Genomic DNA, 27,496 nt, shown 5'->3' with positions numbered 1-27,496 from the left:
ACAAACAATGTTGCTCAAAGTGAAATCCTTCAGAATTTTCCTGGTATCTTGAAAAAGAGCAGGCTGAAGTTGTCTGGCATCCAGACCTCCAGGTCTCAAAGTACAACCACCAGTAATGTCATCCTCAGATTAGGCCAAGGGCTATAGTTTAGATTATGGGGAAAAAAAATAAATCACATCACACAGTACAGCCAGTTTGAGAACAAACACCTGCCAATTCATTCAGTCCACCATGTCTGAAAACCCAAACATGTCACTGAGGAATTAAAACCAAAATATTTTGGTAGTACAATGATATTAACACAACTGGTAAGTTTCAAAATTCTATTTTCAAGTGCACCCACACAGCTACAGCAGAAGCCCTAAAATCATATCTGTATTTAGGGAGATGTTTCCCTACAACTTCTTCAAGAATAATGGAAAGTTTGCTTCAGATAATAAAACTTTAGTAACAAATATTTCACAAAAAAACCCCACATTTATTTTGCATCAGTCGCTGCTACCATGCTGCAGTGTCTTGGTTTTCTCCTTGTGTACAGCTCCCCAAGAGTATTAGGCCAAATTATGGGTCCTTAACTAAGTAATATGTAAGTTAGGACCAAGATTTTTAAACTTAACCCCAAACATTTTCAAATAAGGAAAGCAAATGTTGGAGAAGTTTAGTCTGAAACCAGAACAGCTTCTTCTACAGCATGAACCTGAGCCTTCTCCAATTTTCTGAACACTTCATTCGTCTCCCAGGTAACGAAAGTAAAACATAGAAAGCATCGAGTTGGGTATGCTAAGGACCAGCTCAGCAATTAAGCACACCCAATTCAAACCGTTTAGATAAGAGAGAAAATTGAACTCGGAAAAATTAAACTTGTAATAACACTGCCTCAATCATGACCATCCCAGACAGTGCCAGGCTACAGAAAAACAATTGGTAAGCTTTGGACACACAGACAACCAAACATCGTGCTTAAGAACAGCAAGCTGCTTTTTAATATCACAACAAGAAATTAAAACAAGAATGTCACACAAGCAAGTAACCATTCATGCCCGGACCCCGTTTCCCCACGAAGCCGAAGTGCACGGCCCGACGAGGGCAGGCGCGGCCCCGCGGCCAGGTACGCGGGAGCGGACCACGAGCGCGGCGCCTCGCGGAGCGGCAGCGCGGCCAGGCGGCGGAGGGGTGCCATGCGGGCGCGCGGCCGGCAGGGGGCGCCGTTGCTCGCGGCAAGGCGGCACGGTGCGCGCAGCGCCTCCGGAGTGCTGCCGCAGGAGCCAGACCCGCGGCCGGCGCTGCCGCCCCCGGGCTACTGCCGCCCACCCCCGGTCCCCTCGCTGGGGATGTGGGAAATGCGACCCTCTTTCCGCCAGCTCCCACCACCTGACTCCCTCGGAGGCGGCGTGCTTGGCCCCGGCGGTGCTCCGGGACAAGAGGCCACGTCGGGTTCCCACGCGCCCGCAGGCACCTGCTCCGCCTTGGCAGGGGGGAGGAAGCAACAACCACCCCCTCAGAAAGCAACCAGCCCCAAACCCTAAATACTCACCATATTGACTTCTGAGACCATATCTATACTGGCAATGTCTATGTTCATGCCAACAGCCACTGGGGGACCTGCAAACCAACAAGATGGTCCGCATTGTGATCTCCAAGAACTTAACTCATTCTTACCAGAGTTAGCACCACTAAATCAGCGCAGAAATAAAACTACGTTTAAACGAAACCAGAAAGTCAGGAGGATGGGAAAATGTGTTCCCCAAACCCTTCCCCCCCCGACCCTCCCAGAAGCGAGAACAACCCGGCTCCCGCCTGCCCGCGGGGAACGTGCGTGGCACCGAGTTCACCCAGCGCGCCCCCCGGCAGCGGTGTTTATGTAACGGGCACACACGTGTGAACCGCGGGGCTCCCCGCGCCCCGCCGGCAGAGCGCACCGGGGACACCGAGCTAGCAGAGGCTCAGGGACAGCCGGCCGTGGCGAGGAAACTCCCCCGCCCCCCAAGCCGGGAAGCTTGGGTGCGATGCCGGCCTCCGGTACCCAGCTCGCCACGCTCAGTCCTGCTCGTTGGCGGAAGGGACAGCCCAGGGGACAGTGGCCACTGAGGCCCGGGGAGGGGGGGGTGGGGAAGTGGGGGGAGGAGGAGGGGACACCCACAGCGAACACGTCCAAAATAAACTAGTTCGAAGTCGGAGCACGGAGGGGGTTAAATGACATTTTTGTATCAGTTAACAGCACATCTTGTACTCAAAAATAGTAACTGTGATCACAGGCACATTAGACTGAGAGGAACAAACGGTGGGTAAACTTAAGAGATTTGCATCTCGATAAAGCCAGTTAAACAAGGGTTTCATTGCAGGTTAATAAAGTATCACCACACACAGAAAATGAGGGACTGATTACAAATATGCAAGTGATTTAAGTGATCGCATTAGGAGCATTCCGTGCTAAGAAACTGAGTAACGATGGGCTTAACTTTGGTTCATCTTGGGAAAATGGCAACACACACACACACACCAAAGCAACAGCACCCACAACATGTTTAAAAAACACACACACCGAAGGTACACAGCCCAGATATGTAATCTCTCTTATTCAAAAGCAGTCAAATTACCTCCAAAATCTGGCCTCAAGCGAATGTCATAGCCCTTCAGCAGTCTATCCACGGTCTCTTTTACCAGTGACATATTACTAGGGTCATTGACACTAAATAAAATAAAAGAATAGTACTGTATTATTTCTTGTTTCTCAGACCCAAGCTGTACATTCCTCTCAGCAGCAGCATACAGTGCAATTCGAAGTAAATCAAAAGAGATACCTTCATCACTTACCTCTGTGCACACACGGCGGCTATTATTAAAGGGAATGACCAAATCCCAAAGTAACCCTTTTTCCGGACTCTCAGCATCCCTTTAGCTTTTGATATGATTTAGGGTTTCAGTGAAGAGAAGAGATCCAACTTATTCTGGCCAGTGCAGTAATTCTAATGTGAAGCGCATGCGCACGGCGTACCACAACATCAAAAGGAGCAGTGGTTGCTGCTGGAGATGGAGCAAATTTCCTTGCCAAAAAAAAAAAAAAAATTAAAGGGGAAGAAGAAAATGCATTATTTTTAAAAGAAAAAATAAGAAATCATCCGCAGGAGGATCGAATATATTTTTGTTGTTCTTTTTGTTAGTCTAAAATATAAATCACAGCAAGAAGAGAAGTTTTAGGAGTTGCGGGTTACAGCGGCTTTGTAATCTACTTTAAGGGGGAGGGGGGTTAGGGTGGGGGCTGGACGGACTCGGATTAGACAGAGGTGGGATAGGTTAAAAAGAGAATACACAGGGGCAGGGAGGGAGGAAAGGGGGCAGTTTAACTTTTTGGTCCCTGGAAAGAACCGCCTGAAGCGAGGCGAGGTGCGGGCGAAGGAGCCGGTGCTTGCAACGGGGGCGGGCGGTGGGGGAGGAGGGGAGATGGGCGCCTACAGTATCTCTCACCGAAGGAAAAAAAAAAAAAAAGGAAAGAAAATGATGACGAATAGTTTCTTGTAAGAGGGGATTAGGCGGCTTCCTTCCTTACTGTGCTGCCAGGCGCCGTTCCATGGGCAGAGGCACTAAAGACTGAGGGGGTCGCCGGCTACCGCCGCCGGCTCCAGCGGGTAATTTGCCGGTGCTTCAGGTGTGGGCGCGGAGCTCCCGCGGCCCTACTACCCCCGGCCGGGCCTGCCGGCGCATTTTCCATGTATCGAACGATGCTTAACAAGGGGATACAAGTTCCTCAGGTAGAGCTACGCCTGGCCACGGGATTGGGGGAGGGGAAGAAGGGGAAGAAAAACACCACCCAGAAAGGCAATCAAGCATTTAGTGACCATCCAGACCCGGTGCAGGTACATAAACCCACTTACCTTCGGGGGTAGAACACCCAGGCTCTTCAAATGCAGCGTGTGATCCAATTAGTATCTCGGAAGAAACCGGAGACGAGCGGAAAGCTGATTTGGGGATGCTTTGAGTGACATTTAAATCCTGAGCAGCGAAGGAAGGGAGAAAAAAAAAAAAAAAAAAAAAAAAAGATAGAAAGGAAGGAGACAAGCAAAAAAGCAAAATCCCGAAAAACAACAAACACTGGAGTTAAATTATTCCTCGCAAATCTGCTTTGTGCTCGTAGCTCCCTTTACACCTCCTCCTCCTCCCGCTCACAGCCGCTCGGCCCGGCGGATCCGAGCTGCCTCGCCGAGCGGATCTGGGCGTGCACACGCGTCCTCGGCCGGCCCGGGCTGCGCTGGGAAGGGGCGAGGAACACTCGGGGTGTCAATTAACAAAAGAAATATTTAACTCGCGCTAGGAGGAAGGAGGTGGAGAGAAATAAAAAAAAAAAAAAAAAAAAAAAAAAAGGACAAAAAAACCCAAACCACACACACAAAAATCCCCTCCACGAAACACACACACACACCCCCCCAGGGGGGATGGGACAAGGGTGAGGGTGTTGCTCAGAGCCCTCTCCCTCGCTTCCTCGGCACCGCTGGGTTCCGCACGCTCAGGGCTGAGGCGCTCTGGAGCTCCCTGCCCTGACTCGCCGCCTCCGGCCCGCGCCACCGCCTCCTGCCGCCGCGGGTACTTGGCAGGAAGCGGAGGCAGCCGGCTCTCACGGCCGGGACGTGCCCGAGGTGCCGGCACACGCACTCTGGCCCGGGAGCAGGAGCAGCTGGGCGGGGTGCAATTCGCGTTGGGGGGCTGCCCGGAGAGAAAGGGCAGCGGCAGCGACTTCACGGGAAAGACAAGGGAGGAAGGGCTGAGGTGGGGGCTAGCAGGGAAGCATTGGGATGAAGCCTCACCTCGGGGAGCGGCGGGGCAGAGAACGGGGGTCGCTGCCACCGAGAGACAGCAGGGCTGCTGAAAAGATAATCAGCACAGCCGTAAAACAGCCAGCAGCCCCGAAAAGCAAGCAGCCATTTAACACGGACAGGCAGCTACCTTGACTGGAGCGCTAAAGAGCGGGGAAGCCCCGCGACGAGCCCCGCAGCATCCACCTGCCGCTGAAGCGGGGCCAGGGCAGCCCCCCCCGCCGAGTCCCCCCAGCGGCGCGTCCAGCCAGCGGGGAGCGGCTCCCGCACTCCGGGATGCACGGTCCTGCCGACCGAACACACCGGCACCATTGCCAGCGGGCTGACAGATTGTGCCACGCTCCCCCCACACACTGTCAATGCTTTAAAACAGCACATCGTGTGTGTGAGAGAGCAAGTAAGTGTCTGTTTGGGCTTTGCTTCCAGAAGGTAAAAAAAAAATTAACAAAGCAAAACAAAACAAAAATTGGCAGGGTGGGAGAGGGGGAGAGAAGGAAGGGGGGAGGAATTCACCAAGACAGTTTCACCATTTTCTCCCATTTGTAGAAACTGGCATTCTACAAGAGGGCAAACCCACCCATTTCCAGATAGACAAGATTTGATGTGTGTGATAAATATCTCATTTGAGCATTCAAAACAAACAAAAACCAACCCCCAAACATTGAGTTAAAGAACATTTAAGTATTTGTTAAAATTTTAAAACCCCACCCCCCTTTTTCATCTTTCTGTTCCAGGGCTGGTATTACAGAGCTACTCTCCTTGTTCACCAGTGGAGGTTTCTGTTCTCACGCAGCTAGTCTGCTTCACTGCCAAACCTCTTGAAATACAGCCCTGGAAGGAAGATGGTGGATAGTCTGTGCAGGGAATCATTTTACTTTAGATGTTTAGTAGGCAGTTGTGAGGTTTTTTTTTAGTTTGGGGTGTTTTTTGTCGTCCCCCTGTTCCCCCCCCCCCTTCTTTCTTCTGCAATCGTATGACAGGAATGGGAGGTTTCGAGGTAAAATGCTTTAATCCTGCACTGTGAAACTGACCTCCAGGTTCTAACTTGGGACTACACTCCTGAGTTCTGAGCTGTTTCTGAGGCTCTGCTATTAGTTACCATTACATCACAGAAACATTTCATTCACCATGTTTGAATATTAAAAATAGATATAAACAGGAACTTGAAACTGAAAGCTGGTAATATTCAAAGTACTATATTTACATGAGATTGTCAGAATAGTATACCCAAAGAATTCAAGCTATGCCAGTATATCTAGCATTTGTGTTCTGATCTGGTGTATGTACTAATCACCAGGGAGTACTCTTTCTGGGCCCACTGCTACTCCTGTAGTGAAACCTGTTCTTAGTCTGGCTATTACAGCCAAAAGGAAAGGAACATATCTCAGTCAAGTTCAATAGATATGGATACCATGCTGCGTAATACATGGAAAATCAATGCATATCCTCAGGGTTTGGAAGCTTAAAGGTTCTATTGAGCCATGCTTGGGATTCTCTGCAGAACCCATTATTTTTGTTATTTGTAAGTGCACCACTGTCTAAATACCACAGTAACACTTCCTTACCACTGCTCCCAAAGGAGTCTATGCAATAGGCATATCATCATTATAGACTGACAGAGTACAAACTCATACAATACATACAATGCTTTTTCTTGTGTAAATGACTGCATGCTTTGCTATGCACTTATGACAGTACTACTTCTCTGGCCACAGGATTCTAATCTCTCTCTGTCATTCAAAATTTCTCCACACTTTCAAAATCTCCCATTTATTTTAAGCAACTTGTCAAAGAAATCATTCCCCTCTTTTTCTCACTTGTGTCTGTGTGTTTGATTGAAGAGGAGAGGAAATAACTGGTGTGAACACCAGTATTGGCAAGATGTAGAACTGTTCATGTAAGATGTTTAAGGATTCCTATCTAAGATTTTGGGTGTCTTACAATGGGGAAACAACCTGGTTCCTAGCTGGATATGATACTTCTATCTCTAAAATTAGATTACAAGTACTATAATCTTTTAGAGAAGCCAGCAGAAAGTAATTTTAAATGCCAGCTGCAGATTATTTTGATTCTTAGCTTTCCAGTTTGAGAAGTGCAAAAGAATAGCCCCCTTCATCCCCAACTAAAAAACTCTAAAGTAATAACCCACAATCCTTGCTAACTGCTATGTGACACCATGCAAGAATATCATACTCTGTTTATCTTGTCAGCCCTGGACTGTAGCAGTATATGCTTGTCACCACAAGCAACATCCAAGGCCATGTACTGAGAACTGCTCTAAAGTGGTTTTCAGATGGTTTGCTGTAAATACGTAGATTATGCAAAACAAGACTTCAGTAATAAATGTAAGTTTAACTACAACAAACCCAATAATTTTTACTATAACACTGATAATATACATTTTCAACAATTCCTTTGACTGCAGCTCAAGAAGCTGCTGTGAATACAGTTCCATAAAAGTGAGGTTTCCTGAGTTTTTGAGCATTTGGATAAGATTCAGTAGTAAGAGAAACACTCGGATTGGGAGTTGTTTCCATGTATCTCATCAGATCTTCTCATTTACAGAAGAAAGTGAATAATAATTTACTTTGCCAGATTATTTCCAGTTCCAACTCCTGTAAAGATACAAATTCATGTAAAATAAAACAAAACAGTCAACCCTTGCAGAAATTTCCTGAACAAGGTTTCAATATACTTGGTTCCACTTGTCATTTTAGGTCTTCAGATCTAGTATGTCACAGTCCACATATGCTGCACCATCCCATTAGCAATCAGCCTGTCAGCATAAAAATCCCTGTTATGTCACACAGGGGAAAAAAAAAATACAAAATTATGCAGGTGTTTCTTGATTCTGCTTTTCATGAGCAATGAAATTCACTTTTGCATAATGACAGTCATCTGGGACTTAACAGAGTGGTATTAGCCTCAACTACTATATATTCACAAGTATTCAACCTAGTAAAACTATCAATAAAAGCAATGGTGTAGCTTTTGTTGATATAAATGGCCTGCCACTTATACTGCTCTTGGCCCTTAGAAAATATGAAAATATTAGTATTGCTAGTATTGCACAGAAACTGAATCTGGCAAGTTGCTTAGGAAACAAGTACCACTTGATAAAAGCACGAATTTCACTTAATTGCAAGAGAACAGCAAATGGGAGGGGCAAGTCTCTTATTCGTTTACATCCTTTTGCAGGGCTTTAATTGCTGAAGTTCATATTTGTTCATTCTGTGACTCACTGCATGGCATCCCCACAGGGTTAAAGATGCTATAGAATAAGAACTTACCCCCAGATCATGACCTAGGCTGTACTTTATGAGTAAAAGACCTGCTGCAGCTTTTCACTAAAATCTTTTGTGTAGCTTGGGATCAAAATATCTTGGATGTATATTAAGGAAGGTCTTTTAGTATGAAACTGAATTACAGATTAAAAGAAAAAAAAAAGTGGAAATAAAAGGTTGTGCTAGACATCTACAAGTGCTTTGATTGCAGACAATTGTTAGCAGCTCAATGGGGATTGGAGTGGCATTCAAAATGTCTGGCACCTAGAATTATGATGGAATGAAATCTGCAGTTCTCTTATCAAATCATGAAAGCAGCACAAAATGCTCTATTTCATTCAAAGTGGTGGAATGTAATAGTTCAATAGCTATATACACATCAATTTATTAATTCCTCAATTTTAGCTACATAGGCATTTAGCTAAGAAATACCTACAGTGTGTGCATCCTTTGATGCACATCCTTTGATGGCAGGGTGCAAGGAGTGATTGTATAGGGTAAGGATAGTAAAACATTTAAAAGAAAAAATGCACACCAAAATTATGTCACTCTGTGTCTAAATCTCCTCCATGCTGTTTGTGTAAGATTCAGCTCTGAAAGCAGATTGCAGAAACCTGTTATTAAATTAATGGAATGGCATTTGTCTGCATCACTTGATTGAAGGATTTGATCTTCCTTTCTAAGCTCTCTTGCACAGAGTGTTGGTTTCCTAAATGTTTTATATTGACTAATACATTCTAGAACACTGCTATAAACTATCTTAGGGTTCTAAAACTGTTAGGTTGGAACCTTTGATGAAAAATGGAAGTTGTTATAGTTTTAAAGCCATTTAGCTTCCAATATCAGAATTGCTCTGGTATGTAAGTTTGATGAGTAAAATGGAATTCCACATAGTTTAACATGGATTTTTCTTAGCCACTTCAGAAAATTCCTCATTGTTACCATCACCTTAACCAGGTGAGGGAACAACACTTGGGAAAAAAAGTAGTGGAACCTGAGTTAGGAAAATTAAATAAGTAAAGTAACAGTGCATATGAACAAGGTGTCAAAGAAAAGGAAGAATAGTGGAGGCAAGCGTGATGCCATGGCACAAAGAAATATGAAGAGAGGAGGGCTATTTATTTTTCTGGGACTAAAGAAAGGCAAAACACTTTAAAAAAGACCAAATTGCTTATTTAAATTAACGTGTAAAATATGAAACAGTCCTGTCTCAAAAATTGAACACAGCTCCTACATCAATTCTGCATTCTCTAGACAAAGGGAGACCACTAAAAAGTGATCACTGAGACTCCCAACCACTGTGATACCAACTATCAAATGTGTTTTGATCCAGATGAAATATTTTGCGACTTAAAAAATTATTTTTCCTGTAAATTGGAAACTTCACAGGATACTTCCATCTAACTTGCCATTCCTACTTACAAAAACATATTGTCACATGTAAAATATCTTAATCAAAGTAAGCAAAAGCCAAAGAAATCAGCTGTGACCAGGGTACAACAGCCAAAGCATAATCAGTGGATTCTATTTTAACAATGAAAAATATTTTATGTGTTTATTTTAAAAGATACCAGTATTATGCAATGCACTTTCTAACTCAGATGAGCTCCTTGTATCTTCTGGTAAGCAACACCCCAGGTGAAAAACATGGTAATGGAAAGAGTTCAAGGAGAAATGCTATCAATGAGTATAATCAATACCCTGCTCTTCAAGCAGAATTTTCCAGTAAGAATTATGAGAATACAAGTTGGTATCTCACTCTAAGACAGATTACATCTATCCTTTTATTGATGTGCTAGAAAGGGAGATGAAACTGCTTTCTGCACATGTATAGCACTATTACTCCAAGCCTTCTTGGAGAACAAATGGAGAATGCAGTGCTTGTGGTCATCTTTCACCTTCTTGCACGTCCACCCCAAATGTGCTTTTGTCAATATTCTTATTCATCCCTTGCTATCCTAAAATCTCAACTAGTCCTAGTGATGGAGATATATCCCACAGTGATGCAAGTAAGCATAAATAAATGTTTTGTAACACATTTTGACCTCAACTGATGCTTTCTAACTTTGTGCATACAGGCCAAGTGTTTTATGAAATCAACACTTGCTTTACATGTGATCAGCCTCTAGTTATGGATGCTAGAAGGCAGAAATTTCACAGACTGATGTTTCTGTTCAGCAGTAATTAATAAGTATGAATAGAATAGTTTTGCTGACTTGAGGGTGTTTTTGTAAAGCTGCCCAATCCTCTACAGAAAGGGTATTTTTACTTAAATAGCATACCATGGAAAGGGGCTGAAGGCCATTCTAGACAGCAAGGCACTTGTCCAGCAAATGCAAAACCACTGTTTCTACTTATCTTAAAGAATATTTGAAGAAGCCACGTACACTGTAAGGGTTTGCATACATCAAAGAACTTCTAAAGCAGTGTAAAATAGATAAGACCAGATGAGTGAATGAACTACAGTGGAATTTGAAAGCAGAAAATAAGTTAGCATAGAGTACATAAGAGTTGCAACTCAGTCTTAGAGGAAATTATCATAATCGTGAGAAAATAATTCAGAATGCTAGGGCATAAAACAAAAACAACCCAGCCAAACCAACAACAAAACTAACTGGAATAATCCCTCTCTAGAGGCTATATACAGAACAAAACTTTGTAATACTCTCATTTGCATCCAAGAATCTCTCTAAAATACCTCAATGTTTCTTTGGGTATTTATCTTTCATTCTCTCTTTCCACCCCATTATTTGCCCATATGTGCTAAATTACTAAGTCATGACCTGGAAGAGATGTCATTGAGGCAAATAAGTTTCTACAATATTATTCTGCCAGTTTCACTGATGAGGTAGATAAAGCAGACATTGGTTAAACACTCAAGCCAATGGCAAAATCCATGTTCAGCTCAGGAACATCAAGCTCCATCTTACAAAGCACTACATGGTACAAAAATGTAAGTGTTCAAGAGTCACGATTATCCAATAACTTTTTACCAATATGGTAGCACATTTCCAGAGAAATTACAAAGAAATACCTTGTGATTTTTTAATCTAATGAAGTACTAGATGGGCATTAAAACATCCTTAGGTTCTTGTAATTTTTGAAGCTAGAGATTCCAAAATAGAGGACATGTCTTGCTGTAGAAAGGTAGAAGTCTGGTATGGGTATGCTGTCCTCAAGCAGTGATAGAGGGAGCTTAGAGAGGGTCCGAAGCAATTGTAAATTGACATTCTGAATTTGATTTGGGTGACCTGCCCCCTAATGTTTAGGCATATATCCTACCTGTCCCCTATATGCCAATAAAAGGTAATTTTAACAACTAGTATTATTGATTACTCTTCCATAAATGAACAGATCAGTGAAATCCTAAACAGGCCAATAAAACGATCTTCAGAGCTGCTTTAAGAATTCCAAATTAACCAGTCTGACCAAGAGTCTGTCACTGGAAACAGAAGAAGAGCTGTGGGTAGTAATACTAATCACAGAATTAATTTTGCAAATTTATTCTCACAGGTGAAAAAAAGCAGCTGAGTAATATCCATATTTGATGATGTGACACAGCAGACAAAGCACCACTCTGCATTTTATGTCTGAAAAAGGTGATTTTGGACATCTGCCAGCATAAATCAGAAATATCTCTACCAGTACCATCCCACACACACCCCCACCACTACGCCCCTGCCCAAAGCAGAGTTTAGAGTAAGCCCTCCTCTGCATAGTAAAATAATTATGCAATTTTATGTATGTATTTAGCTTAACCAAATACATACCATTACTAATACATACTCTTTATCTCACTGTGAAAACATGTGTGCTTTAGGTAAGTTCCACAACAAAGCTTCATAATCCTACCTCTATACATTAATAACTTGTATGTCCATCGTGCCACAGAGCTCATGCTCGGAAAGAGCTGGGCTTGCCTTTCAAATCTATTTTAATTTCTCCAGTCACACTATAAATACAAATAAATATAAATAAACTATAAATATAAATGATTTACATAACAATAAGGCATCAAGGGTCATTTGAACATGTCAAGAAACTAAGGGTTAAACACTTTGTATCTTGAGGTTTAGGTCCCGTTTAAATTCTTTGTGAGTTGGACCAGTTTCTTACCAGAATTAGTCCCTATTATGATGCTTAACCTTAAGCAAAGGATACAGTTGACACTGTCACAACTTATTTTTGAGACTCTGGATAACAGTTCTCTTTTCAGGGCAAGGCTGATGGATGTTGCTGTCACTCACTTGCAATATTTTTTTCTGAACCCATCAGTTTTATGATGACGCTGTATGAGTGCATAGCCCCACAGGGGAACACGCCATATGCACAGGAGATTTGTCCATTACTGCCAGATATAATTCTGCATGAATGACCCTTTTTCCTTAAGGTTATTACAATAAAAAGTTTATTATAATTCTAATTTATACTGCCTCTACAATCAAAGTGATTCTTTCAACATTCCTTCACTTCTGACTTTCGAGGAAAAAACCTCACACTAATTGCCTTCCATTTCCTTCCTCTATTTCATCCCCTTCAAACATTGTTATAATAAATTTACTTGCAACAACCAACTTATGTCATACAAGGAATGCAGGAACTCTAGTGCCATTGTTTTGAATATCCTCATAGTAACTCTGCCTTTCTTTTAAGAAAAGGATTTTAAAACTCTCATTCCTATAGTTTCTGCCAGAACATAAAATGGTGAATACTATAATAAATAATTTTGAAGTAGATGCATTAGCACAGTAAATAAATAAATACACAACAGCAATCTACATGCATGAGAAGATTTAAGGTAAGTTTCATAGGATTTGTGAGAAAATCTGCACTTCTGGAACATGGTAAGAGAAATATTTTCATGCAGTGATAAAAGACAGATACATAAACATGTCTATGAAGAAAATCAGAGTGTCTGTAAATGTTTGGGAATATGTACTTGGACACACAGTAGGATATGCATGTGTCACATATCCTGAAAAGAAAAATGCAAATTCTAAGTCAAAGGTTGTTTACTAATGTTTCCTACAGCTCTTCTTTGCATTGTACTGATGAAAATGACTCTGTTGATGACTATATACATCCAATTCAGCACTACACTATTTTGAAGTTCACAACAACTTATATTGTCTTTTTACATTGCACCAACTATGTGATTCAGTATCAATGTGACCTGAGAAATTACACCATGTCTGTTTCTTTTTTTTCCTCCCTCCACTAGATGAGTACTGGACTAGTATATGAAACTTCTGGTTCTGTGCACCTGAGGGATAACTCTTATTCTAAGATGGTCTTTCTTGGGCCAGTTTAGAGACATTGTAAACAATATTGTATATGTAGGTCATACCTCAGAATCTAGATAGGTCCACAGTACAGCATGATCCAAGTTGTAGAATACTCTTAGAGTTGAGAGTGCTGATCTTCAGAGCGATTTGGAAGTCTGTAGCAAAGTCTGTTGGGACAATTATCATACTAAATACAAATGAGTTGGATGTCACATCACAACATAAATTGGAAAGACAAGTTTGAAAGTAATAAACACTAGCATCTTGGAATGATTCTGAAGCATACAAGAGAGTAGGCTATTCTTGACTTTGCCTTAAGTAGCATTCTGAAATAATTCCTGTAAGTATGACTGAAGTGCTAAAGAAAAAAACATAATATAATTAAATTTGACATATTTCATGAGACCAAACTAAGTGTTAGTTTGTGACACTGAAATTCAGGACCCAGACTCTTTTTAAATGTACTATAGCAGTTTGAAAGACAATGTAGCTAAAAGAAATCCATAGGAAGCAGCCTGGATACCATCCTGTTAGGGAAGAGGTCTGAAAACTCTTGTATGCCTAACCAAAAAAGAAGTGAACAGTGCAGGTTCTGAAGTGATTTAAGTATAAAATTTGTATGACTTCAAGCTACTTTTTCTGAATGGAACTCAAACTACAGCAGCAAGTGTTACGGGTTGAGTTGAGTCTGCTGCTGATATTCAATACCATGCCACCATCATGTCAGCTTCAAAATGAAAGTGCTTGCTGGAGCAAAGTACCAAAACCAGCAGTTCAGATTGTAACAAGAGAAGCTTCTTGTTCCAGTTGCTGGTTTTGGCAGGTTGGTCCTTTCCACTGGGTGGGCTGCAGGTCAGGGGGTAGGGGAAGTCTCTGGCTTCTGCTGCTGCTTCTGCACTTTTCTGCAAATAGGCTAAGGCAGCTGTGTAATGCATCATTTCTGGTAAAACTCTGTTTCAACCCAGTTTTTTGGGGGCTACTTTCCCTCCTGTCTCGGGCGGAGAGGGGCTTCTGAGAGCAGGCTGTGTAACCCAGGACAGATTTTAAACCAATGGTGACCAGGAAGTTGCAATTCTAATATGATTGCCCAAAATAAGAACAAAACACAGTAGAAACATACTTTGGAAGCTTGGCAGAATACACATGGGATACCAGTACCCCCAGACATCTTGTAGTGAGATAGTATTTTTTGCTTAGTTTTTCAGACACAGAGAATGTGAGATACCTATATACAGAAATGACACAGGAGCAGCTTCTGAGGCATTCCCAAAGATAGAGGTATCAAAAAGAACAAGAGCAGTAGATGGAAAAAGAGGAGGAATCCAACTGTCTTAATGATGATATTACTTTATCCATGAGTTTTGAAAGAACAGTAACATGCACTATCACACAAACTTTGAAACCAAGTTAACACCTTCATGTCATATATATGCCGGACTAGGTTCTGACAGAACTATATTTCTCCAACTTCTCAGAGATATTTGGAAGACTGGTAAATAGTGTCATAGGACTACTTAAAGAATAAGGACATTCTTCCAGGTTAAGTCTGACCTGAGACATGTATGGGCTGCTATCTGGACTCTTAATATAGGTATGTTAACATTATAGTAAAGCCTTATGCCAAGATTAGTAAAATAAATAAAAAATACCATACATTACAACTTCAAACTATTGCTATCAGATTAAGCATCTGTCAAAGGCTGAGACTTTCTATAGAAGAAATAGCTAGTCAAAAGTAAAAGGGGTATACCTAAGGCCCTCTTTCCTTCTGTGAATTCTGGATTGCAATTATAGGATATGACTTCCAATGTAGTTTCATCATGAGTTTTTACAGCTTCCTTTTAAATTCTGTTGTTGACCATTACATTGGATAGAATACTATTACGTATGTTAGGAACATAATACATCCATTAGTCTGGATCATTCCTGCCTATATGCACTATGTGGAGTACTCATACTGGTTTAATTTCTGCTATCTTTGGAGTCAGTCCATGGCTTATTCTTAATCATGATGTATAATTCAAGACATACTTCCACTGAATGATAGGGAAACTAAAATGTTTACAGTGAGCTACAAAAAGTTCTGTTATACATATCCCATTGAAGCCCTGTTTTGATCCCTCAAGAAAGATTCAAGCAGTGCATTGCCTCTGAACTTGTTCAAACACATCTACACTACTGCATCTTTGGAGGGGCTTCCTGTGGAACTATATTTAGCATAGGTATGAGGAGCTCAGCTATAGCAGCATGAAACTCAGCATGCACTAATTAGGCTTCTCAGAAAGCACTTGCAGGCGACACTGAGCTCTGCCATGCTGCAGCTTGCTGCTAGTATTTCCAATACGTGCTAGCCTAAAAGTTAGCCTGCTCTTCATGTAGCTGCAGCATAGGAGATGCTGCAACAAGATGCATTTTGTCCTTGAGTGAAGGTGTCAATGTGCTTGAAAACAAGAGATTAGGCAGACAAAAATTAATACAGTATATACACAATGTCGTATCTTAATTATATCTTGTCTCCACATTTATAGAAATAGACTATATACATATTCAGGTCTAATATTAGAGACATGTCTTTTTTAGTATTACTATTGGTTTTTTTTTGCTTTGCTTCTGCTGAGAGTTATATGCTATGCACAAACCAACCAAATCATGACTAACAAAGACATGTTATTTAATTCTCTTCGTGGAGACCAGAAATTATTATATACTGACTGTTCAAGGGTGTTATTTTTGTAAATAAGAAAGGAACTAAATGAGCATAGAATTCATCATTAGGAAATAGTCTCTTATTCAATTAATACACATTCAAGAGTGCCCCATATGCATGTGCTTTATTCAGTGCAGTACCACAGAAAAATAGGAAGAGACCTCCCAGGGTGCAGCATACCCTGCTTTCTCTACCATATGCCTTCTAAATATGTTCCTCTGTGTCACTATACTCACAAGACAACTTTCTGATTTTTGGCAAATTGATCCTTATCCACTACAACCACATAATTCCTAAGAAATAGGCATTGCTTACTAAATCCAAACCAAAACCAAAAACTAACAACAAAGCAACCAAAAAACCCCCACAATAAAAATGGAAAAAACCCTAACAACACACCACAAAAAGCCAAAATACTAAAACAAACAAGCAAAACCTAAAATCCAATCAAACAAACAGAAAACCAAATAAAAACACCCTTACGAAAGGGACTAGTGAATTCTGGCAACAGATAGATACTTTCAAAATTGTGGTGCTGTCTTTTACTTTCTGGAGTAATTCCATCTCATGTCTCAGTCCAGCAAGAAACTGGGTAGGAAGCTTTGTTTATAACAGAGATACTTTTAAAGGCCCTCCAAATAGCCACAGAATGAAGAACTATTAATTAAGAGGTAGATGATACAGGAAGAAATGAGTGCTTTATATAAAATTTAAAGTATAGCAACATACTTTATTCTTTTCTACAATGCACACATACCTCTTAAAGATGAACTGAAGTGAAGTAAGGTTGGATAAAGGTAAAAGCAGCAATTAATTAGCATCTACAGGTGACAACCAAGATTAGAAATTCAAGAGTTGAGACATTAGCAATCACTTTTAGAAACTCTTTGATAACTGAAGAGGTAGCAGTTGATGGGAAAACAGTGTTTCATTTCAGTGCTTGGAACAGCTTTCTTAAGATTAAAATACACGCCTGCAAGCTCTGTGTATCATTACTATGGGCTTCAGAAACACAAATCTGTTTGTGTGCTATTTGCTTTGTAAACTTAAAATGAGTAAGAATGCTTTTCCCACTGAATTGGAGAACCTGAATTTCTAACTACACAGCCCACAAATCTCCTAAGAACTGCTTGGATTTGGGGAAAGCATGCTTTGCCCAGCTGTGAGACTCAGAATAGTTTGTTCCATTTTATATGAACTATTGCAGTCAGTGACATCCTGATTACTAACTGTCCTGAAAACTGTTCTTAAAACCAGTCCTATAAACTGGCAAGTTTCATTTGGTCCAACGGGCAGAAATAACGAAGAACAACACAACCAAAAAGAATGTGTATAAATGTTTTGTATTATTCGAGAAACAGGCTTTGAAATGAACACATTCATATGACTGCATATTATCTGATATATTTTTATTTACAATATAAAATGATTATTTTTAAACACAGAACCTTTTTACAAATGGCTGTTTCAAAATACAATCAGAAAAGTCCATCTGCAAATGAAATAGATAAATCAGGGAACTAGTAAATATTCACTGGGTAGATACAATTTATATTTGCTGTGCTCCACAGAATCTATCAAAATCCATCACATACAATGTAGAAAAGATAGGATCTATGTTAAGAAGATTTTGGTGTTTAGAAGGCTCAGTATAAATCTTTTTGCAAAGTAAATCAAATGCTAAGACATTGCATGTTATGGTACAGGGACTCCAAGGGAAATTTCAGCTAACACTTGACACTGATTCCTGCCATAATATCATAACTTAAGAAATTAATAATGTCCATTTTAAGAAACTCAACCATGTTATAAATCACAAATAAATGGAGCTGTCTTACTTGATATTCATAATACCTCACATAATTCTAAACAAACAAGGTTTTTGTTGTTTCAAACTAATGTATAATAACAAACTATGCAGTGACCACTGATAGCACTGGAGAGCTAGTTGTGTTTGAGGGTGGGTTTTGGGTTTTGGTAGTGGTGGTTTTTTCCCCCCCTGTGTTTGAGGAGCAGCTTTCTGTTTCTCAGAAAAATATGCAATTGGACATCTGAATCTGAGGCTTTTCTTGTGCATATACAGATATGTTGAATATTACTTTCTTTTCTGTAGGTCTCTACTCATACTCATGGTCTGAAGACAGATCACGTTGCAATTTTTGCCACATATATTCACTGATACACTGAGATCACATTTGTATGTTATGAACACTGTTTTCACCTGCTGGCTTTGACATCAGTAGGCCCCTTCTTCAATACTCAAAATTTCTAAAGGAGCAAAAATTCTCATTCAAATGTTTTAAGAAAGTTTCCACCTTTAACAATAGGCAATAATGTTAAAAAATACCATCCCATTGCACTGTTCAAAGAGATGGGCCTTTAAATATGTTTTCTAGATTAAAAAATGCTGTATTGTGTGCAAGCCATTTGCACACTGGATTACATTCCAGCTATTCCATAACAAGACTAAAACTTTGTATCTATTTTTTTCTTCCTCAAAATTTTGCTCAGTTTCATCTGCACAGATTTCTCTCTGGCTATTCACATTTAAAGGTCCTTTTGAGACCATTTTGAAAATGCAGCCACTAATGAGAGGGATGATTAAGAGGCCTGGTAGTTTGCTATTAGCATATGGAAAAGTGAAACAGTTTCCATCTGCATACCTATTTTTATCTCTCTGTTTCTTCTTCTGCCCTTAAAGTAGAACTATAACATTAGGTAATCTGCCTTCTTAGGGCTTGGGAAAAGAAACCCAAAGTGGGAAGCCTCTTGTGATTGCTGTGTGAGGCAGTGCAGAGAAGCAGTAGCTCATCTGCCAATTGTTATTATTTTTGCTATATGATAAAATGAGTGCTATAGTTGTGGTAACTGACATCTTTGGATATTTTGTTGTTGTTGTCAAATTTGTCAAGGATTTTTCAACACTTCAGGTAAATAAAGATGCATACAAAGGTGTCAGATAGTAACAGCAAGCACAATAACTGTTAAGTGTTATGTATTAAGCATCTCTTCCAAGTTCACGCATTTAACTTTTGGCTTTGATCTTACCACAGATAAGGTGTATTTGACAATTACTTGTGAATATTCAATGCACTGCATCAGACTTAATCTCCAGCATCCCAGGTTAAATCTTCTAACTGTTGCTTATTAAGCACAAGACAAAAAAAAACCAAGAATAAACAATTCCATCTTTCATTAGAACTCTTCACTTTAATATATTTTTTTATCACTAAGTCTATCTGGTACTTAGAATAAACAGATTCAAGAGCAGTGATAATCTGAAATTCCAGAAGGGGTTAATTTTGAGGACACAGAAGACATTAATTGTTCTTCAACAAAGTAGCAACATTGTAGCCATGCCCATGTTAAAACAATAAGCATATCACAAACCTCAAACTTAGACAAATTCTGAAGTATTTTCTCTGAATTTCTTGTCTTTAGTTTGGCTTCAGCCAAAAGTCAGCATAACAAATCTAAGTGGCCCAGTTAGCTTTTGCTTTAAAGAAAAAAATATATTAGCAAAACCAGATAGAAAATTTGGCAGGCAAATGAGAGCCTTTGGAAGGAAATTTTGATGAACTTTTATATAAGGGGGCATGGAATTGAAGTCTGAACAACCCGTCATTGCCTGCCCTCACTTTTGTGCTGCTTCCTTCCAGGAAGGGTGGAAAGACACCAAGATATGATACAGCATCTGCAGACAAGATCTCTCTATTACTTGCCTGAAGTACTGAATAACAGTAATTAGACAAAAGAGTACCAATCAGAAAGCTAATCCTTGCATGTCCAGAGCATTAGATTTTTCTTACAGTGCAATATAATACTCTGTCCAGAGGCGGGGGGGGGGGGAGGGGGGGGGGGGGGGAAGGTATCATAGATATAATATGCTGAAAGAAGGGTTCAGAGTAGCTTACTTATCAGACAGGTAAGAAATTAAGAGCAAACATCTACTATTTAAGTATCTGAAACAGATCATGTTTAGTATGATGCAGTAAATGAACTTGACTAATTTAATGTAAAAGGGAGATAAAACCATGCTTCATTTCAGAATTCCCATAGACAAGGAATAATACTTTCAATCTGATTCACCTATTTCCTCTTGAAAAAAGTATTGCTATACGAAGCTATTCACTATATATTTGCATTCTAACAATGCCTATCATCAGGTTTGGACTACATGAAGCAACCCTTTCTTATGTAAATCCAGTCAACTGAAGATTTAATTACCTGTAAACAGTTTACACACAATAAAAATTGATAGACATTCACTGGTTTAAGGTTGGGGGGGGTTGTTTTATTTGGGTTTTTCTGTAACCAGCTGTTACAGCTGCTCTGTATCTACTGCATCATTGTAGTGATGTTTCAAAGGATGCAAATACAAACCGATGCAAGTATGAACAGGCTGAGAATTTTACAGCTGATTTCATGAAGAGATGATGACTGAAGTCAGGCATAACCTGACAGCACTATTTCTAAATCAGTTCATTTTTGCAGCTGTTGAGATGCTACCAGAGAGAATTTCCCAGGCTAACTGTATATTCAGAGCACCATCTATTAAGTATTATTGCATTGTCACTGCTTCACACACAAAGGCACTTGTTGCTACAAGCAAAGGAATCATTTGGTAAACAAGCCTGCTGTTGGAGAGCTGTGTGGCACTGCAGCTTTTTTTATCTGGTGTATGTACTTCAATGCCTCTCAAATCTCTAGTGCTTAACCTTCAAAAGTAAATCTTTGAGGTATGAATATGGTCCTGAAACAAATGAAAAGTGGTTTAAACAATATTTGGGCATATAGCTGTTAAAAAAAAAAAAAAATTAATAAATTCCTGATGTGCAAATCCCATTGATTTCAAAGTCAGTTCAAAGGAGTTGAAAGATAATATTGATCAGATAGTTCAACTGTCACCTAGTCCAAACCCCTGTAGTGAGCAGGGACATCCTCCATTAGATCAGGTTGCTCAGAGCCTTGGCAAGGCTGACTTTGAATATCTCCAGGGACAGGGCCTCAACTACCACCTCCCTAGCAACCTGTTCTAGTGTTCCACCACCCTTATGATAAAGAACTTGTTCCTAACATCCAATCTAAATCTACTCTTCTCTAACTTCAAACCATTGCCCCTTGTCCTGTCACTGCAGGTCTTTGCAAAAAGTCCCTTTGCCGCCTTCTTCTAGGCCTTCTTCAGGCACTGGAAGGCTGCTATTAGGTCTCCCTAGAACCTTCACTTCTCCATTCTGAATAACACCAGCTCCCTCAGCCTGTCCTCATAGCAGAGGTGTTCCAGCCCCCTGATTTTCATGGCTCTCCTCTGGACCCACTCCTTCAGCTCCATGTCCTTCCTGTGTTGAGGATCCAGAGCTGGATGCTGTATTCCAGGTGTAAAGTGGCAGAATCACCTGAGGTGATCTGCTGGCCACACTTCTTTTGATGTGGCCCAGGATGCTATTGGCCTTTCAGGCTGCAAGTGCCAATTGTTGGCTCATGTCCAGCTTCTCCACAAGCACTCCCAAGTCCTTTACCCCAGGTCTGCTTTCTATCACCTCATCCCCCAGCCTGTATTGATAATGAAGATTGTATGTCCAGTCCTGTCTACATCAGGCACACAGTGGCACCACAAAATCTTAGAAACAGAACAAAAGCAACATTTTATGGAGAAAAACTGAAGCAAGAGAACAAGGTCCATTGGAGAAGATAAACCTAGAGACTGTCCAGGGAACAAGAAACAGCAAAAGCAACAGCTTAATACAAGAGAAACAGGCAGCAGCAGTTCCTGCCATAATGCAGTATGGTAAGATTTCCTGTCAAGCTAATGACACCTGAGGGTGCTACTCTGTGTCAGAATCTGGCTTTAAACATTGAAGTGTCCGTTAGTGAAAGCACTAAGCAACATTCCAAGTACCTGAGATGGCATTAGGGAATTGTGCACAAGCATCAGGATTTCAACAAATTTAGAAAACAAAGGTTATAAAGGTAATACTGCAAACCATATAAAGTTAAGTATTTTTTCAGCCTGCTAAATGTAACATATAGGAAGACTATTTCCAGGTAGATCTTAAGTAGGGGGTGGTATGAGGAGTAGTGGGGGTGTGGGAAGTGCAGGTAGTACTTTTATAGCTCACACCATTGATGAAAACTGTTTGTTGTATGGCTGGTATGAAGATCAGGACATTAATTTGTATAACATCAAATACAGGTTTTATGAGAAACAGAGACTCTTTTTGTCCTTGCTTACTGCAGACTGGTTTGACTAGATGATATCTAGAGGTATCTTCCAACCCAGTGCATTCTAGTATTCTGGGATTTAGATATAAAGAAGCTAATGACCTGAGTAGAGGAGGGGGAAAATCAAAAAAAGCATTTAACTGTATGTGACCTAATGAGATACTAAGGAATCAAAAGAAAAAAAGAAAGAATCACAGAATGGCTTAGGTTGGAAGGGACCTTAGAGATCATCTACTCCAACCTCCCTGCCAGGGGCAGGGACACCTCTCAACTACCCTAAGCTGATCAAGGCCTCATCCAACCTGGCCTTAAACATCCCCAGGGAGGAAGCACCCACAGCCTTCCTCTTGCACACCCTCATACTCAAGAATTTCTTCATAAGATCCAGTCTGAACCTGCTCCTCTTCAACTTTTGGACTGCTAAGATTAAGTAAATGCTGCCATTTTGACATTAGAATAAATTTTGGATGCTTCCTAGGTACAGAGAAACTTAGCAGGCTATTCTAAATAATTTAGTGCAATTTCATGAAAAATGGAAACTCTATACATAAAGAGAAATATAATTAGTAGCTTAGTAATTAGAGATACAATTTTAAAAGTACAAGCAGTAATGCTTTGTATAAAAAACCAAAACACAACAACCACCAACCAACAAACCAAACGAAATGAAACAAAATAAAACCCAAGATAAATTGTTGTAGGGGAAGATGACAAAATCATTTGTTGGCAATGAATTATTAGGAAGGATGCTAAGGAAATATTACCAAAGATAAACACTATAAAAATCAGAAAATCCAGAAATAAAAAAACCACCTAAATCACAAACAAATGAAAACCCCAAAGAGTAGTAAAGGAGAGAAGGCAGGAGAAATCTCTTGTCTGCTAGTGTTAATTTTCTAATAAATCATGGAAAACTGGAGAAACTCCAGAAGATTAGAAGAGAGCCAATGTTGTGCCCATAATAAAAATGCCAAGAGGGATGAATCAGGTAACCACAGGCCAGACGCCCAACTTCAGTTCTTGGCAAAATAACAGAAAGCTGCTACAACAGCCTGACAAATTAAAGTACAGAAAAATACTTAATTCCCAGCTACATAATTTTAGAGACAATTGGCCTGGACAAAAAGCTTGACTTTATCCTTTCAACAGATTACAAATTTGGCTGATGAAGGGAATTGCCTACCTGTAATAAACTTAACTTTTGAGGAGTATCAAAACTGAACACAATCCAGCACTGCGCTCCACCCATGCAGAAAAAGGTAGATGATTGCTCTGGACCATTAGCCCTTGAATTCTTGGGATTTCCTGCTTTGAAAGAATGAGTGATATAGTTAGAATGGAGTTGGGAGATTAGAGCAGCCTTGCAGGTATCTATGTCTGGCTGTCTACGCTTAATATCTGACTGTTCACCTAGTATGTAAACTTGTAAGAACTAAACCAGCAGTTTATTTCAGAGACCTTTTCCACAAAGAAAGAATAATAATAATAATATTTTTTTTTTAAATTGCATAGAAAATTATTTGATCAGAATATTTCCTATTCAGATTTTTTCCCCCTCTTTTATCCAGGGTGAACTAGAGCAAATAACATAGACAAGTGTCTGTCTAGGTGCTTATCTTGAAATAGACTAAGAGGTAACTTGCTTGTATTTAAGTATTTCCTCACAATGGGAGGGGCAGTAGGTACAAAAGAGTTCTTTAACACAACAAGGAATCATGGAAACAAAGGTAAATGCTACAGATTAGCTAGAAATAAGACACAGTCATCATGGATATAGTTCATAGCACAAGAGAATTCAAGTTGGAAGAGACTTCAGTGGACATTTAGCTCATCTCCTGCTATAAAGCAGAATCTACTCTGATATCAGTGAGAATAATTCAGGGCCTTATCCAGTCAAGCCATGAAAATTTAAAAAAGGTGGAGTGTTTCTAACCTCCTTGGGCAACCTGTTCCATGGCTATTAATTGCTATCATGGTTGAGCACAGAGGTGAAGATATACCTTAGCAATACATTATTTCCTGAATTGGAAAGATACAGATAAATATGAAAAAAACATTTGAGACATTCAAGAATTAAAATGAAATGTTACTCCTAAGAAGGTAGCAGCTGAAAAATAGAGATGTTAAGTATCTCTCTAAATGGTATAGTAATTTTACTTCACGCTCATTCTTTCCTCCTAGTACAAATATATAAGTAATCCTAGAGTAATCTGGGTCATTAGCTCTTTGTAATGTGATATAAACTCTTCAGTAATATCAGATGCAACTTTGTTGGCAAACAATGACGGTGAAGACAACTGAAGATACTGAAAACACCACCAAAGTACAGATGAATTGCATCATTATCTGTGGCTTTCTAAAGAACTTCTTGAGACAATATTTTTTGCTTTACACCATGCAGTTTGCCTTTTCAAAAGTAACTGAGACAATCTGACATATGGAGGCCTCAGTCACCAGTCAATTTTTCATTGAAAACAAAAATTGTGTTCCTATACTGTTGAAAAAAACCCAAAATTCAGCAGAGCACAGACGAGGATATTGAATGCATCACTCTAGCCTATCAGTATTCATGAAGTCAGCAGTGAGCAGCACAGGCTATTAAAGAATTTTTACAAATTCTTAAGACACACACAAAAAAAGGAAGAATATAAGCAGCTCAAAGAATGTGAACTGCTCCTACTCCTCTGACAATACAAAATATATTCTAATATTTTGTAAGAGTCAATAGTTTCTTAAAGATCTGTCCTGTTTTCAGTATAGGTTTGGGGGATTGTTTGGGGGCTTTTTGTGTTTAGGGTTTGGTGGGGTTTTCTTTGCTCCTCCCTCTTAGTGCTAGAAGCATGTCCCATAAAATAAAAATAAATAAATAAAAGAAATCAAGGAATACTTCTAGACATGAACAGCTAGAAATATCCATGAGGGGGAATAAATTCCAAACTCCACTGTATCTTAAAAAAAAAAATAAATATGAATTTTTCAATCCATTACTCATTCCAAACAAACTTTCAAGGCATTACAGACATACCACTTCATGTGGCTTGCTTCAAAACAAAACAATCTTAAATTGTGAATCATTTTGTGCTACTTACTTTGTGGAACCTATGAGATGTCTGCCACTTGAAACTGCCCACGACTTTAATAATCAATTGGAGAATGCAGCCAATCAAAATTCATCCCACGATAGTTTCCAAGGTAACCAAAGATACCGACATGGACTGCATGCAGTGGGAAAAAAATGCACAAAAAACCACTGCCGCATTTCCACTTTTTTTTAGTACTTTGGATTGTATATTATAAACTGCTACAAAAACTAAATCAGTATTGACAAAACCAGTAGCAAAAAAACAAAGCAGAATTAGAGACAGTGATGAAGCACTTGTGCCTTCAGTGACTCAGAAGGGTTACAGAGCCTTCTTGAAGCTTTGCTTTTCATGAACTACAGTATGGACCCCTCCCTTCCCTGATTAGCCATGGAAAATGAGAGCAGCAGCTCATTATCACAATTAGGACACCCTCTCTGTTTTGTCCCTGTAAATACTTTATTAAATTGATATTTGCTTATCAGTGATCCATGCAGAAATGAACTGCCTTTGTCATGATGCAGTATAAGACACTGATTTTTACATAGATATGTGTTGGAACTTTAAATTGTCAGCCAATAAAACAAAACAAAAAAATCCCAAAAGCAAGAACCAGCCCCTAAACGAAAGAGAGCAATATTACTTCGGTGTGAAAGAGGAGTCCCCAGATTACTCATTAGATAAGCTCTCTCTCTCCTCTGTCTTTTCTCATCCATTCCTATCACTGAAAACAGAATATATGGGGGGGGGGGGAAATCGTGTTTTTTGTTTGTTTGGGTTTTGTAAAGTGTTTTGGTTTTGATTTGTTGGGGGGTGGGGTTGTATTTGGGTTTTGCTTCTTCTATTTTGGTGCTTTTTTTGTTGTCGGTTTGTGGTGGGTGGGTGGTTTGTTTTTTTTCCTCTTCATACTGAGAGCAGAATTTCAGATGCTAGTTTATTTTATTTTATATATCTCAGAAAATCATGACTTGCAAAATGCATCTGTGAGAGCCCAACTGAGCTTCTATTAGTTAAAGACTTAAAACTGGGATTTAGCGATACACAGGTTCTGTGACAATAGCACCAAGCGTCATATATACATATATTGAGACCTTTTTCAATAATTATTAAGAATAAAGCACTTATATGTGATATTGGGCTCTGACACAGGAAGCTTTTCTTGAGAAGTTCTCAACATATCTTCTCTAATTTTGGACTTTTCCTGACCAGAGATTGTCAGTTACATTTCTTAGTACAAAGCCACACTGTGCATAGGCATCACATTCCCCAGAATCTGATATGATCCTGAGGCTTGGGTTTTCTTGTGAATTCATCAAAAAATGCATCTTTGATGTCTAGTAAAGAGGCACATTCTCTGCATCAGGCAAAAGCTGCCTTTTAAAAAAGAAGAAACCAACTAACCCACCCCAAAACAGCCCAAACCCAAACCATCAAACAAAACACCACCACCATGCCCAGAACAACCACAACAAAGAAACTAGATGTATTGGTTTAACCTGACTGACCCCAGTAGGGGGGACAAAGGATGGGAGGACAGGGCTACCCTCACTCCCACAGTGGCACAGAGTAACAGAGCATGCCAGATTGTGTATTCTACATCATGGTCACTGTATGATAGGAAATGTGTTGGTTGCGGTTTATGGGACTACTGCTGCTTCTGCATTTTGCTGCACTTTTCTGCAGTCTAAGGTAATTGTGCATTGTAACATTTCCAGTGAAACTCTATCTCAACCCACAGGTTTTTTTGGGAGGGAAAGCCCTCCCATCTGTGTGAGGAAGGAGGGGGTCTTGTGAGAGAGGGCTGCGTTAACCCAGGACACCAGAAAAACCAAAACCAGAACGCACACACAAGATTCCAGTCACTGAGACTATTTCTACCCTCTGATTATTGTATCTTACAAGGCAATTCTTCAGTGGTTAGATAGAAATATTTCTTGTTCATTAAGACAAATCCCTCATGAAGGCATTTCATTATGTTGCATTTTATGAAGTGCAGAATTACACAAGCTTGTGAAACTGACTCTTCAAGCTCACAGTTTGGTGTGAATGGTTTGAAATGTACTATGGGGTAAAATGATTGTTAATGATTTTAGTCAAACTGGTTAGGTT

General features: G+C 40.0%; 1 protein-coding gene across 3 annotated transcripts in view; it reads right to left on the bottom strand.

The window, feature by feature from the left end:
* Positions 1-5,026, bottom strand: part of GABRB2 (gamma-aminobutyric acid type A receptor subunit beta2) — a 141,324-nt gene extending 136,298 nt beyond the window's left edge. For 2 of the 3 annotated variants that reach the window (XM_068159554.1, XM_068159572.1), the window contains exons 1-4: positions 3,874-4,537; positions 2,816-3,045; positions 2,599-2,690; positions 1,536-1,603 (exon numbers count right to left, since the gene is read on the bottom strand). In XM_068159554.1, the coding sequence (XP_068015655.1) occupies positions 1,536-1,603; positions 2,599-2,690; positions 2,816-2,892 (237 nt within the window). In that variant the 5' untranslated portion in view covers positions 2,893-3,045; positions 3,874-4,537. Of the gene's footprint in view, positions 1-1,535; positions 1,604-2,598; positions 2,691-2,815; positions 3,046-3,873; positions 4,538-4,939 lie in introns of those variants that run through there. The other variant, XM_068159563.1, reaches the window with a different exon arrangement.
* Between the last annotated feature and the right edge of the window lie 22,470 nt (positions 5,027-27,496).

The sequence above is a fragment of the Melanerpes formicivorus genome, unplaced genomic scaffold (genome assembly GCF_026170545.1).
Source record: "Melanerpes formicivorus ecotype bairdi unplaced genomic scaffold, bMelFor1.0.p_v2 SCAF_2, whole genome shotgun sequence".
Lineage (NCBI taxonomy): Eukaryota > Metazoa > Chordata > Aves > Piciformes > Picidae > Melanerpes > Melanerpes formicivorus.
The sequence above is the reverse complement of the archived record's forward strand: the minus strand, read 5'-3'. Positions and strand labels throughout refer to the sequence as shown.